The following is a 14476-nucleotide window of genomic DNA, read 5'->3' on the forward strand; positions in this document are numbered from 1 at the left end:
CCAATACAGTCAATTTGGTCATAGCCGGAAAATGTTTTCCCAGCCATTTCAAAGGCAAACAAAACATTCAGCATCAGACTCTAAACCTTTGTGTTTGAGAGGGAGTGCTTAACACCTCTCCCTGGGTTCAGCAGCGTACAGTAAACCTGTGTGTTTGGGAGGGAGTGCTTAACACCTCTCAGTTGCAGGGTTCAGCTCCAGGCATTCAGGAGAAACACTGCGAATCTCCCACCTCCCTGGGTAAGACTAACTGTCTGATCCAATTTAAGCAGCTCCATATGGAGTGGCAAAGGCGGGATACAGCCAAAACAGTCACCCATTCATAGTAAACATAATAAACACACGAGGGGACCCCTATGATCCACCTTTATGAAAGTGCCATGCATGGGTTAAGAAAGCACTTTCCAGTGGGAGTATTCCCTTTCTCTGTGCTATTGGATAATAATGGCAGAACTGGGCCTACAGTTAATGAACTATGAGGAACGGGGGGCGGGGGGTGGGGGCAGGGGTATTATGGGGCACTCCACAGTAAAGGAGGCCATCTGAAAGCAGGCTTCAGTCTTAAACTTTATTTTCAGACATTTCAACAGCATTCCAGGCAAGATTTCAACACTACACTACATTTGACCAAAAGCGTTTCTGGCTGTTGCATGAAATCACAAGAATTACCTATGAAATTATATATATTTTGTGGCATACAAATAATTACGATGATACAGAGTGGTTTTCTTGTTATTTTTTAAATGTGGCATAGATTCAAAAAATAATGCAAGGAATCATTAAATTTTGTGTCCGTGTGCATTTTCATCCAGTTTGGAATACTCAGTTGTGTCTGGGTGTTGTGCTCATGGTTGTAGCTGCCTCTGTTGCTCACGGTGAGTGCAGACAAGCATGTGCACTCGTTTGAAAGACGTGATGCTAGCTGCTGCTTCTTTTCACTCTGCAGTCCACCAGTAAAGCAAACACACACATTGCATTGGAGGACAACATGTCATGTGCAGCTGGTGCAGGCAGATCAATCAACCATATGGGTCAGTTGTGCATAATGAGAAGTGGATATCCAGCCAACTGAACCCCCCCTCCATAGGTGATGTCTCCTCCTTGAAAATGATGCCCGGCCCTGTGGGGATGCTGACCATGAAGAGCAGTGGCATGGTTTGAACTCAATACCCAACTGTGGCATGTTTTACTGCACTGAAGTAGTGTTGTAGCCAGAATTTAAAAAACTGGACAGGATATTTCACCCCTTTTGACCTAGAGACTGAAGAGAAATCAGACCCTTCCAAATTGATTTTTACATAGAAACCATCTACAACTTTTACTATAGCAGTACTAAGAATCGGAATTGATGTTTAGGGAAAAACATGGTGTTTAGGGGGAGAGAATGTTCACACTAAGAAATAAGAACATAGTGTAGGCTGAGATCCGTAATCAGGCCACCTTCCAGACAAAACACATAACTGGAACATAATGCACATGGTGACTACAGTGTTTATCAGGATAAAGTACACATGCTGCGTACCTGAACGTCTATGACATGGAACATGTCTGCACCACTACCAGACAGCCGATTTGGAATCCTGATGTCCACGATGGAGCCAGGTAGTCTGCTGGGGCCGTTATTTATCACCTGTGGGATCAGCAGTCAAACCTGTTTACTGTATTCGTTTATAACCACATATAGGTAGAGCATCAAATTCTTTCTCCAGATGTCATCAGAAAGAAATACATTGTTGAGAAAAGAGATACAAACCTCAGAGTTACGAACTGCCTGGTCAACTGAGCAGGGTTTGAACCTGCAAGTGGCTCTTACACCTAATAAAGCTCCTTTTATCACTGATGCAAAAGTGCAAACATTACAAGAAAATGAGTCACACTCCCCATTGGGAAAAAAAAATAATACTATCAAATTCTGAGAAAGGGCAGTCATGTCTTAGCACTGTTGCTGACAAATACTATATGGATAAGTCAACATGTCTGATATATAGAAAGGGAGAACAAAATTAAACAGTTAGCATAAAAGAGCAAAGAATATGTAAATGAAACAAAGATGTATAATTTGGGAGGCAAACATAGAAAATAATTAATGAATGCAGTAATGAGATCCCTATTGCCACTGGTTTATTTATTGGAAATGAACTTAAACAAAGGATAATAACTACAACATACTAGTAGCCCATTTTAATATAAAGTCACTGTAATCTCAGTATAGGATTCCAGCAGATAAAGTATTCAAATTCTTAAAACTGGTGTATTTTCATCACACGTTACTAACATTTCAGTTTTGAATCACCTCTATTCTTGATACATTGATATCTCTTAGGTTCCATTGTACTTTCATTTTCAGTTTTTTTTTCATTTGAACAATAATTAACTGATGAATTAAACAATCTAAAATTTGAAACTTACACTTATATTGTATGCACGCTCTGGAAAAGGTTCAAAGAAGGGAAACCAAATTTATTTCAGGTATGAAAGATGAAAAGCTATGAGGAAAGACTTAAGATGCTTAACCTCTTCAAGCTTAGCAAAAGGAGACTTAGGGGTGATTTGACTGAGGTTTTTAAATTCATAAAGGGGATTAACAAAGTGAACTACAAGAGATTCTTCAGGTTGAATTCTGTTAGTAGTACAAGGGGACATAAATGAAAATGAGAAAAGGTAAATCTGCAGACTTTAGGAAGCATTTGTTCACACAGAGAGTAATCAATTGGAATAGCTTGCCAGGTCATGTAGTAGAGGCAGAAACCCTGGGGGTTTTGATACGGTGTTACATTGTTTATATATCCACGTATATCTTTTATCTATTTACTATACGGTGTTAGATACTATCTATCAGATCACTAGGTACAATTTAGTTAGGAAAATAGTTTGCATTGTTTGGCTGAATTGCCTGTTCTTGTCATTATGTTATTTTATATAAAAGTTTCATATTTCTTTCAGTTTAAAGAACTTTTTTTTGCATTTTTACTTGATAAAAAAACAAATAGACAATCCATTTATTACTCTAGATTAAAAAGAATACACTAATTTAAAGCATGAAATCTAATCACTATATTACTATATTAATTGCCTGTCCTGCAAGAGTTAGTGTTACTTTAGGCATTTGTCTAACACTGCGTAAATGGAATAGAAAGTCCTAATACAAAACCATAGCATTACCCAGGTCAACACCATCACCACTGTTTTTTGAAGAGTTAAAATGTAATTATTTCTCATGTTTTATATACAGTAAGATTACTTCTTAAACATACATGGTATCAACTATTTGAAAGCTGTGAATGTGTAAAATTCTACAGCAGGCATCAAACAGTCTGAAGGAAATCAATGAACACAGAATGAGTTGGGGTGCTCATGCATGTGACAGATGAACAGTTGTATTCATTTCCAACTTGAAAGGCAATGCTATGAACTGCAAGAATTAAATACATATGAAGCTATGATATACAAACCAATATATTAAGAGATATCTTTTCTAGGCAAATTAGACAAATAAAAACATTAAGTAACGAAAAACAGAAGAATAGGTCAAGGGTCAAAGGTCAGACAGGCAAAACATTCCAAGCGTGTGTTTATGTTTGATAGCCATGACTCAAGATTTGCAATGAGATGTGATATGACGGTAGTGTCAAAATTTTGTTCTACACTTACATTTTGTAAAATGTGAGAGTAAAAACGAATGAAATGGAGGGATGAAAGAAAATGCGATGGCACACAGAACGCTATTAATTATGCAATGCCTTCACACATAGAACTTATGAATCACTGAAACATTGCCAAAGGTGGTAACTGTCAAAATCGGGGTTTCTGGCCAATGCTCTAAAACAGGCCAATACGCAAATATCTGAAAACTCACAGTGGATATAACGGGATTATTTTACAATGTCAAATAAAATGTCTCACAAAATGCAGTATTTCCACATGAATATAGTTCCTGTTACAATGTGAAGGTTGTTCACCGCAGTACACAGCTTCTCAACGCATTTTACGGGTTACTACTGAATTCATGATATAGTATCTAAACACCTGAAAGAGACCTTATCAATGATTGCAGTTGTTTAGATAATATTACTCCAGAATAAATCACATACTCAATGATTATGCATAAGTTCATAATGCTAACTCTATGGAGCACCATTTTTATGAATAGGATGATTTCAGCAGACCTTGTGCGTTATAGTTAATATACGGCAACATTTTGGTGTTACAGGTAATTATATGGCAAGTGCATTTCTAAAGGATACGTAACAACAATGCATTACAGTATAAGCAATATCCCAAAACAACTACATTAATGTAGTAATGTACTTAAACAGGCAAATAATCGATTCAATATGTACTCTGTTAATTGCTTTAGTTGGTAGGATGGATGAAAGACTTGAATATCTGGAATTCCTTAAGTCATACACTGTTCACTCCAATTTTAAACTGAAAAACAAGCAAAGTCACTTGGTTTCCAAGAAACAGATTGTGACAGAACGGCATGGAGATGACGAGATATCACTCATCTGCACATGCATTTCTGGAGTGCTGTATGTTCTCCCTCCTGCAGAAGTTGTTTTGAACATATCTCACTTTATCAGACCACAGACCTCATTCTATCATAGGTTGCACAAACAGTTATTTCAGTGGTATGTCAGCTGGGAACTATTTTCAGTTAGTGAAAAACAATGAAACAGTTAACACGGATAAAGTCGCTGTGAGTCTCCCTAGAGGCAAGAAGAGACTCATGAATGGAACCCCTCATGTGATGGTCAGGTTTTCTGCTATATACTCCCTGCAAAATGTTTGTTGCATGATATAGGTTTTATATACAGCCATTTTAGAGCTTTCTTTTTCTTTGTCTTGACAGTTTACAGCAATATCAATGTTATACATTTCAGGATTGCTTAGCTTCATATTTGTTCCAAATATTTTATTTCAAAAAGTTTTATGCAAAAGTTTCAAAAATTATCTATGACAAAGTGCATGTGCACACTTGAAAGTTGTAACAGCAAGTGCTGCAGTAGCCAAGATAATGGCCCAACAAATTGAGTCTCAGTGCTTATCACCAAAATAAATCTGATGTGTGCATGGTCTAATAGCCAATAGATCTCAATATGTTCACTTCTGAAAAAATGTGTTGAGTATGCAGTAAAGCTGCATAGCAACAAGGAAAAGTTTGTATGCATCCCCTGGAGTTTGTGTACACATAGAAATGTTTTCCCATCAATTTCAAGCTTTCTAAAATTGTGCGTAGATTGGGTTTTCCATGAGGTACTGTTATCTACTGGGGTATAAAACTGGAAGTGTCCACTGACACTGTAAATGTGGTTTGTATAATGGTTTTATGTTTTAATGATAAATAGTCAATACGAGATTGATTTTTTAGACACATATTCAATATTACTGACTTAAATGATATGGAGATGATGAGACATTTTAACACCAATTGTTATCGTTTGCCTACTAATTTAAAAAAAGAAGGGTGTGTATCTGCCAAAAAGCCATTGGGTAGGTGCTATTAAAAATAAAAGACTACAGTGGGCCAAGCATCAACACTGGATCAAAATATTGGGAAAAGGAAGATGCACATCCTTTTAGACAAGCAGATCACAGTTGCCGTTTCACTGTAGTCAGGGGAACAGGTTTCTCTCTAGCTGCATTGAGTTCTTCCTGTAGCTGTGGTACAATTTTACAATAGTTTCTTTTGCTAGACACCAAGAAGATATTTGTCTACTCCCACTTGATCTTCTCTGTCTTCTCCTGTTAACATTACTAACATTACTGCCCATCTGCTGGACCCTGATGAGTGTGTACTGAACACTGCACCTGGAAATCCTAAGCTTCTTTGCAGTTCCTCGCAGGGAATAACATTGCCACAATACGTTTACTAGGCCTTGCACATCTAAGCTGAACACCTTTTTCTTTGCCATATTTTGTTAGAGTCTATTTCACTTACACTACAGGCCAATGGTATTAGGCCTCCTGTGTTTTTCAAAAACTTGATGCAGATAAGATTTCAGTCAATTTAACTATCCTTCCACCTCCCTCCCACCCCCATATGCAAAATTATTGTAATTAAAGCCAAAGGATGCTATTTTGAGGACAGTCATGTCTAAGATCATTTTTAAGTTAAACTCATCTTTTTGCATTATTGTAGGTAGAAATTGAAAAAAAGTTTATGTTTCAGTTTGTTATTTAATAAATGCATGTATACTAACCAAATTCTTCTCTGCCTAAGGGTTTAAAAAAACACAGGTGACCTAATATTTTGGCCTGCACTGCACATTTAGCTAATTACCTGACAAGTTAGCATTAACTATGCTATGATTAACGTACTATGAACCAGACTCAAATATGACATTTCTAGAATCAATTTCTTTACCTGGAATGTGAAGTTGAGGGGCTGGAAGTTGCACTCCATGTTCTCAAGTTGAACAAAGCGAGTCGAATCAATGGCGTTCCCATAAACAAAGGAAGTGGGCGCAATCATCCTATAGACAACAGCACCACGGGTTAATGACATGCAAGCGGCCTCACAGATCTACTCTGAAACAGTAAGAGCTACAAAGCAGTCATTGTTATTTTTAAGAATAACTTATTCATATTTTTTATTTGCCACATACTTTTTGGAACATATAGTTCTATAGGTTCTGATTTTTTATGCAGCATTCTAGCCTTTTTAGTTACAGTCATGCTTTTTATGCACCAGCTAGCACTAGCTAAATGCCCTTATGACCGCAGCAGTCCTTTAATTAAGGTTAATTAGGGCTCCTGCCTTGTTGACCTACCCAGTAATTGCTGTGTCCACCTCATGAACCAGAGCAATAGAGAGCTCCAGGGTGTTGTCAAACAGTTTGCTTTCAGGCTCTGGGTTTGCACTGTGTGAGAGGAGAGAGATCGGTGACCAAAACATAGGTGTACTGCTCCCCATTGAACTAAATTCCCATTTGTTTAATTCCTTAATTTTCTAAAAGTAAAATATTTTTAAGATAGAAGGAACAACACCTTTGATGAAAATATGATATGAACTTCTACCACTATTTCCAGATAAGGAATACTTTAAAAATACTTCAAAAATACTACAGACATTTAAGGATTGCACTTGCTTTGATGAGACACGTAAGAATCGTGTCAAATTGATTTCTTTGACATTGTAAACTGTTCCATGTGATGTCAGAAAAACACTTTTAAATGGTTTGTAAATAGGTGATTTGAGCTCAAATGTAAGGGTTGTGTTATTGAATTAAGTGATCAGCTGAGCTACACTGTCATTGGGCCGGAGGGGTAGTCAGCAAAGCCAGACTGCAGACGGCCTCTTAGGCGTAATGATCCATAAGAGGCACTAGTACACAAAGAGAGCAACAAAATCTGCCGGACAGAGCCCTCCCTCCCTGACCGACCCAACAGCAGGTAATGTCCTGCTGGGGTTGCCAGCTTCAATCTGCACTGGTACAATCAGTGTTCCACACCAGACAGTGAAGAACTTCACTACACTGTCCCCACCACTGTCATTATCTCATTTAAATTCTATATAAATACTGAACAAAACTCACCTCTTTGCAGTAACTAGAAATTGCAAGGTCTCATTTTCCCCAGAAACGTGGCTGGTGTCCAAAATCACAGCAAAGTCATACTAGAAAAACAGAACACGAAGATTCACAGAATATTTTCAAAATTCTGTGATGAAGACCATGTAGTTTTGAAAACAAAATTTGTTTACAAAATATAAATAATATAGATAAATAAGATAAATAAGAAATTGAAGAATTCCATTTATTGGAAGAAGCATCACAAACAGAAAAATGTTTCTCTTGTCCCGCATGCAGGGAAATGAATATCTCTTACATTCAATATATATTCTAAATCATTTTCAAAATCTAGCATAATAAGAAAGGCATTCTTTCCAACTGGAAAGTATCAACAGTACTTATCTGTAGGTTTAAGAAATGGAAGGATCAGGGCTTATTTTATGAAACTGAATATTTACAAAATGTTTACTTTCCCTTCAGCAACACTGATGAGCCAAACACACACACACTCACGCATGCACACACGCACATACAACGTACCCAGCGGAGAAGAAGCATGTAATTTTAAAATGAATTTTAAGTAACATTCAGTATTCAATCAGTATTCACAGCTCTCTTCTTACAGTTTCACACACAATTATTAACCTGGGCAGCAAAATCCAATAAAACAGCACAAAAATAAGAATATCCTGCTCAGTAATAAAATGTGCTGTTACTGATATCATGAGAAAAAATATTGAAATAATTCAGTTTTTCTTATGGAAATGAATGTTTCTGTGGGCTCCTGGGTGGCTGAGTAAGTAGAAAATTAGAGAAAGTGCTGCTTTGAATTTCACTGATGTTAGTTCAGTGAGCGATCAAGGCTAGCTCTCCCCTGTTTCATTCTGTGGGCTGCAAGGTGTAAAATAATTAAAAGGCTAGCAGACTGAAGGAGTGCTTGGACTACAGTGCTCCAAAGGAGAGCTTGTGCTTACCAGCACACAGGAAATGGGACAGGTTCAACTGTGACCGTGTAAGGTGCACTGCACACAAAGCTCAAGGCACAATTTGCCATGTCAAAATGGGGGGAAAAGCATGGAATTGGTCTATAAATAAAAATGTGTGAAATCAGCCCACATTGACATTATTACATTTATCACAAATACTAGCTATTTCTGACCTCAGATCTCAAAATCCAAAGTCCACCCCTGAATTCCAAAGTCTCCACTGAAACCCAAAGTCCACCCAAGGGGAAGGTTCCAAATGCAAGGCAGAATGAGCTCACAATGTTTAAATTTATTGATGTATGAAAAACAGATTTTCCAGTCATGTTACAAAAGGCCTGGGACTGTGACCAATAAGTGTGCTAAATCTGAACCAAACTGACTGATGTGTGGAAGAAATCAGGACGAAACACAAATCACATCGAAGCAGGAGGTTTCAAGCCAGGGGCAAATAAAAATTACTTCATGAACGCATAAAAATTACATCATGAACGGCATGACAAATATCACCTCAAAAAAAGGAGAATGGTACTGTAGGAGACAAGTTAAATTATGTGGCCATTGCATTAACGGACTAACATTTAAACAATGTTAAGAATTAACTATTAAGTTTCCAAAGAGAGTTATTTGCTCCTCTGATTTCTCAGCGTCTCAATATATGTGGCTCCATTCCAATTCACCAAACATGGTAACTTAAAAGGCAGCATCTTAAGGAAGGAAGTAGAACCTGTATTTACTGTGCTGTTCCAATTCATGGGTATCGCAGAATGCTAAGGTGCTGTAATTTGGCCAATTGTATGGCAGCATCACAGGTGCCGAAATTAAAAATATCACATCTCTGTTAAAATAACCTCAGATGAGCAGAACGTTTTGAAAGTTGTTAAAGTGGTTTGACATCTGCTTAAAAGGCTATTCAAAGGCTGCTATCCACCTGGCCAACAAGGCAGCTGGTATGGTAACTGATGCTTTCCTTACCATAGCATAGCATTAATCAGCTGACCGAGCAATGCCTTCACAGCTGCACGGTTCAATTAGCTGTTCGTAGCACTGTTTCAGTATGTCTTTTGTAGTGATAGTCTAGCCTGGACAAAGTCTAGTTTGGACCAAGATAAGTCCTGTGAGACTCCATGGAAGGAGGACATATGTACCGTATCACTATGTAAATGGTGTATTATTATGCATTGCCTACATGTATACTTTGGGTATTACTCACACCATGTATTATAGGTCTAGGTCACTACAAGTTATAGTGCTTCATTGATGGTCAACTTGGCAGTCCAGGAATGATTTTATCCAGATCTAGCACTGACACTGATGGATGCACTTAAGTTCTCCTTCAGTGTAAGTGAGATTTTTGTGTGTAAATCAGGGGTGCACAACTCCAGTCCTGGAGGGCCGATCTGCGTGCTGGTTTTTGTTCCAACCGATTACCATAGATGTAGTTTTCTAACAGCTCTATAAACTACACTGCTTCACTCCTGTACTTGTCTGTAGCTGGTACTAATACACATGTCAGATCAAGATATGATTGGGCTAATTAAATAAATGTTGGGGCAAAATCCTGAAATGGATTGGCCCTTGTTGTGCACCCCTGGTGTAAATACATTTGTGCATGCATCCAAGTATGGCCATTAGTTTAATCTATGCACATGGACGTACCTCTCAAATGACCTGATAATTGGTCAACTTCACTCTGGTCCTGTATTCCTCAAAATACAAGACTGGGAATCAACATGAATTGTGGTACAAGCTGACAACTTGATGCAACCCAATTCACCTCTGAGCAAAATGGTATGCAAAGCCATGTTAACTTGGTAACTGCTTCAACTTGTGCAACCTTTTGCCATCCACCTTCTCAGACAAGGTTTTATCTGTTCTATCACCCATAGAGGCCTTTGCACGCCTACTTGTGAGCACTGCTACATCCTTTTTGCTATCCATGCTTTCTAGCAGCCTTCACTTACTGAAATGGAATATATTATATTACTGTGAATATGTGGATTAAAATGTATTATAGTGTAATATATTGCAATGTTACATCTACCATCTTAACATGGCAATAATTTGTACATTTGCCAACATATTATGAAGTGTTGCAATATATTGATAATACAGTTCAAAATATTTTCACATATATTCCATTTCCGTAAGAATTAATTGGCTGTACCCAAAACCCTCCTCTTCCAGTCCGTGGCTGTCTGATAATCAACACGCAAACAGGGCCAGACTGTGCTCTGCAGAAAGAAAGTGGAAAAGTCAAAACTGCCCAGGGACTTGGCTGCTATCCAGAATGCATTTTCCTCAGCTGTCTCATCTAACAAACCTTCATATTTTCAAACCAAACTACAAACAATTCATCTGATTTATTTGCTATCTTCCATTTCCTATTTAAACTCACCCCCCTCCCCCTACCCTCCTCCACTCTCCAGCAAACAATTTTGCTGTTTATTTTTAATAAAAATTTGCTGATAGTTGTAACTATGTCAGAATTTTCCCACTGTCCTATGGCTAGGTGCTGGAACCCTGCTGTATTTGTTCTTGTTTTTCTTGGGGGTAAAGCGCCAAAGGTCTTTATTCTGGCAAATAAAAAGCACAAGTGCAATATAGTTTAAATACTTGCAGTGACTGGACCCCTAACAATATTAAAACCAGCTCGGCACCCTGCCATTACACAAACATACATCTGAGTGAAATAAGAATATTATTTGGGAAAAATGGATATTCTGCAGTGATGAGTAGATCCATCTTTATTTAATATTCAGTTCATCAAAAAAATATCACAGAGTATTAACCCTTGTGTTGCCCTCAAGGTCACAAATGAGCCTAAGTTTAACAGCTGTAAAACCATTAGAAAATATTAAGCTTTGCCCTTTTTAATACTTTTAATAAAAGTGGTACACAACTGGGGTACAAAGATTGTCTTATGAGTTAAGTACCACACATCTAATATCTGTTTTCAAATAAAACCGTGTGGTGGAGTCTTAAAAAGTATAATCTCTCTGGAATGTGAAGTAGGAAAATGGTTAATCACCAATTTGTTGATGAGTAGTTGATGAGGTTGTTTCTACATGGAAAATATAGATTTAGGGTTTAAAATTGAATGAAGAGGCTTTATCATGATGGTCCAAGGAGGGTGGATCATTTTTGACCCAGCAGAAACGCAGCACATGCATAATATGAAGACAACACGAGGGTAAATTGAATTTTGAGTTTAGTTAAACAATCAGTTAATGTGTAACGATTAACTTGCATTTTATTGTATTGATAAGTGACATTCCTTTATCACTATATTGTGACCAGTTCTGGATGGTAGTATCAGTATCACAGTAAGAATTGTACCGTGCCACTTGAGGCTGGCTATAGCAACTGTGGGACCAGCGCTGCCTGTGTACGTGTGCATACTCAGATAAGACTTCATTTGATATGTAGCAGGTTTACCTTAGTCTGAGCCCTCATGAAAGGAAATCCCACGCTGCACTTGAGGACATCCAGCTCCAACAGTTCACAGACAATACCCTTTTCTTCCTGAAGAGACCCAGGGACAAAAAGAATGATGATGAGGTCTCAGATTCACCATGTAAATGCACTCCTAGTCCACCCCACACACACACACACACACACACCTACACTCACACAAGCAACTCTCACACACACACACACACACACACAAGCAACTCACACACACACATTCACATGCACTCACACACGTACAGTTTGGGGTCAGCAGTAGGGAAGCTGACACTAGCAGACAGAGTACTTGGAAGCTTGTCCAAACACTGCTCCTCACCAGCTGGGCTGAATAAACACCTGGGCCTTGACCCGCTTCTGTTACTTAAAATTGTCTGAGAGAGAGAGATTCAGAAAGTAAGCAGTGAGTGGGTAGAGAGATTTATTGAGTAAGCAGACAGAGTGAGCCAGGGAGTGAGCAGGGAGAGATTCGTATATAAACAGAGAGATTCAATGAGTGAAACGGTGATTCACTAAGGAAGCAGAGGTTCAGTGGGCTCATCCAATCGCTTATTTTTACCTCCTTGCATCCTTTCCTCACCTCCACCCATTGAAGGACGCAAGGAAAGGATGGCAGGATCACTCCTTGCTCCTAGCTCCTTCAAGGAGCTTTTAAGAGGTTTAAATGTCCTTAAAAATGGTGGACCTCAATTGATTTCCAAGTCAAGCAAAGACCAAGGAGACATGGACGGATGAAATAAGTGACTGGAATGACCCCAGTGAGTACACTGAAACAAATTAAGTAAATAAACAGAAAGATTAAATAAATAAGCAGAAAGAGATCAAGTAAGCAGAGAGATTCAGTGAGAGACTAGAGTGTGTGATTCACTGACTAAGCAGTGTGATTCAGTGAGTGAACAGAGAGAGATTTGAGAAACAAATGCATACTTCAAGGCAGGATGGAGCCCTGAGTGAATGAGCAGAGCTTCAGTTAGAGATCAGAGACATTCAATGCAAAGGAGAGATCAATTCCAAGAGTGAGTAGAGATTCACCAAGTGGGCAGACACAGAGATCTTTTACAAACAATACAGTAAAATGTTTGAATGGTCTTTTTTCAGCATCATTTTGCCATCAGAAAATTTTCTATAAATATTGTAAACCGCAGTAATAGTCACAGTCCCACACATTTAGTTACCTCAGAGTATGGAATGCACCCACACAATATCCCTCCTGCTCAGCACCATCACTGACTCAACAGGGAAAGGCTTTGTACCCCTCATGCTCATTACCATCACAGAAATAAAATATATCGCCATTGAACATATACAGTAATGCACTGAATACAACTAAGCACAGAAACTACAAAAATTCTTCCTAATACTTGTCAACAAATAGTCATTTTTGCTTAATAAGACTAAGAAGAATAAGTCATTAGTCTTGCATGTGCTAAAAGGTTTTTGTTGGATGTAACCCACAATTAGTATATTTTATAATAAATTTCCATATATTACTCCATACATCTCTCACTACAAATGACAATGTATTCTATGTTTGAAGCAATAGATTTCTATTTCACAAGAAAAGTTAGTTGTATGTCTTGAAATTGTTGGTATGTGCTGTTAAATGCCAACAATATTATCAGAACAACCTTCTGTGGTCACAAAAAGGGCAAAACAAGAATGTGAGCACACTGTACTTCCACATATGCAAATGTTTATTTTTCTTGTGTATGGAGTAGCCCATTCAAACAAATACTGATTGCTGAGTACGGATGCGAATGTGAATGTGATTAATAAATAGAGAGCACTAAGAAACGCAGTATAAGAGCCTGCATAAAGGAATTTCCTCCTCTACTCAGCGGCACTGCTGTGCAAACATTAAAGGTCCCCAGAGTGGGGTCAGGGATAGGGAACCCTGGATGTTTACCCATCTAACTGCCACTGCAAGATCAGATCATTTACACATGAACGTGAATGTTCTCTCTCAGGCTCCAGGATTCAGTGAGCTTCTTTACACACACAATTTTTTCTTTGCTTCATCAATGACTGTGAATTCGGCACAGCAACAAGTGGGAGAATAGCTATCTTTCTCCATCTGTGAAAACTGTGCTTGTGGTAGTAGGATCCGCATTCTTTAAGTATTAAAGTCTTCAGGTCACCAGCAGCGGTCTGTGAAGAGACAGGGGAGGCGCAATGCTTCAAAGTGATCATTGACCTGAACCAGCTTTTGAGTAATTGCATTTTATATATACTGCAGCATTGTAAACCTGTGGGGGGCAAACTGTATCAGCTTGCACCTCTGACACTATCTTGCAGGCAGAGCAGAACTTAGCAGGGGTTCACCCAGGGTCAGATGAACACGATGCATTGTCAGGGAGCCCCTGGCTGAGGGAAATAGAAACCTGTCTGTCCTTTTGCCTATCATTTCTAATTTATGTAAATACCTGCTCCTTATTCATGAGACACCCAAACACACTTGTCATACAGGAGTTAAACATACAAGACAGGATGCACAGTGCCCCCCAGTGCCAT

General features: G+C 38.4%; 1 protein-coding gene across 1 annotated transcript in view; it reads right to left on the reverse strand.

Moving 5' to 3' along the window:
- Window positions 1-14476, reverse strand: part of itga9 (integrin, alpha 9) — a 130683-nt gene that overhangs the window by 23455 nt on the left and 92752 nt on the right. The window contains exons 19-23 of the mRNA XM_064337558.1: window positions 11936-12022; window positions 7539-7618; window positions 6774-6863; window positions 6368-6476; window positions 1523-1630 (exon numbers count right to left, since the gene is read on the reverse strand). Of these exons, the coding sequence (XP_064193628.1) occupies window positions 1523-1630; window positions 6368-6476; window positions 6774-6863; window positions 7539-7618; window positions 11936-12022 (474 nt within the window). The remainder of the gene's footprint in view (window positions 1-1522; window positions 1631-6367; window positions 6477-6773; window positions 6864-7538; window positions 7619-11935; window positions 12023-14476) is intronic.

The sequence above is a fragment of the Anguilla rostrata genome, chromosome 1 (assembly GCF_018555375.3).
Source record: "Anguilla rostrata isolate EN2019 chromosome 1, ASM1855537v3, whole genome shotgun sequence".
NCBI classification, from domain to species: Eukaryota; Metazoa; Chordata; class Actinopteri; order Anguilliformes; family Anguillidae; genus Anguilla; species Anguilla rostrata.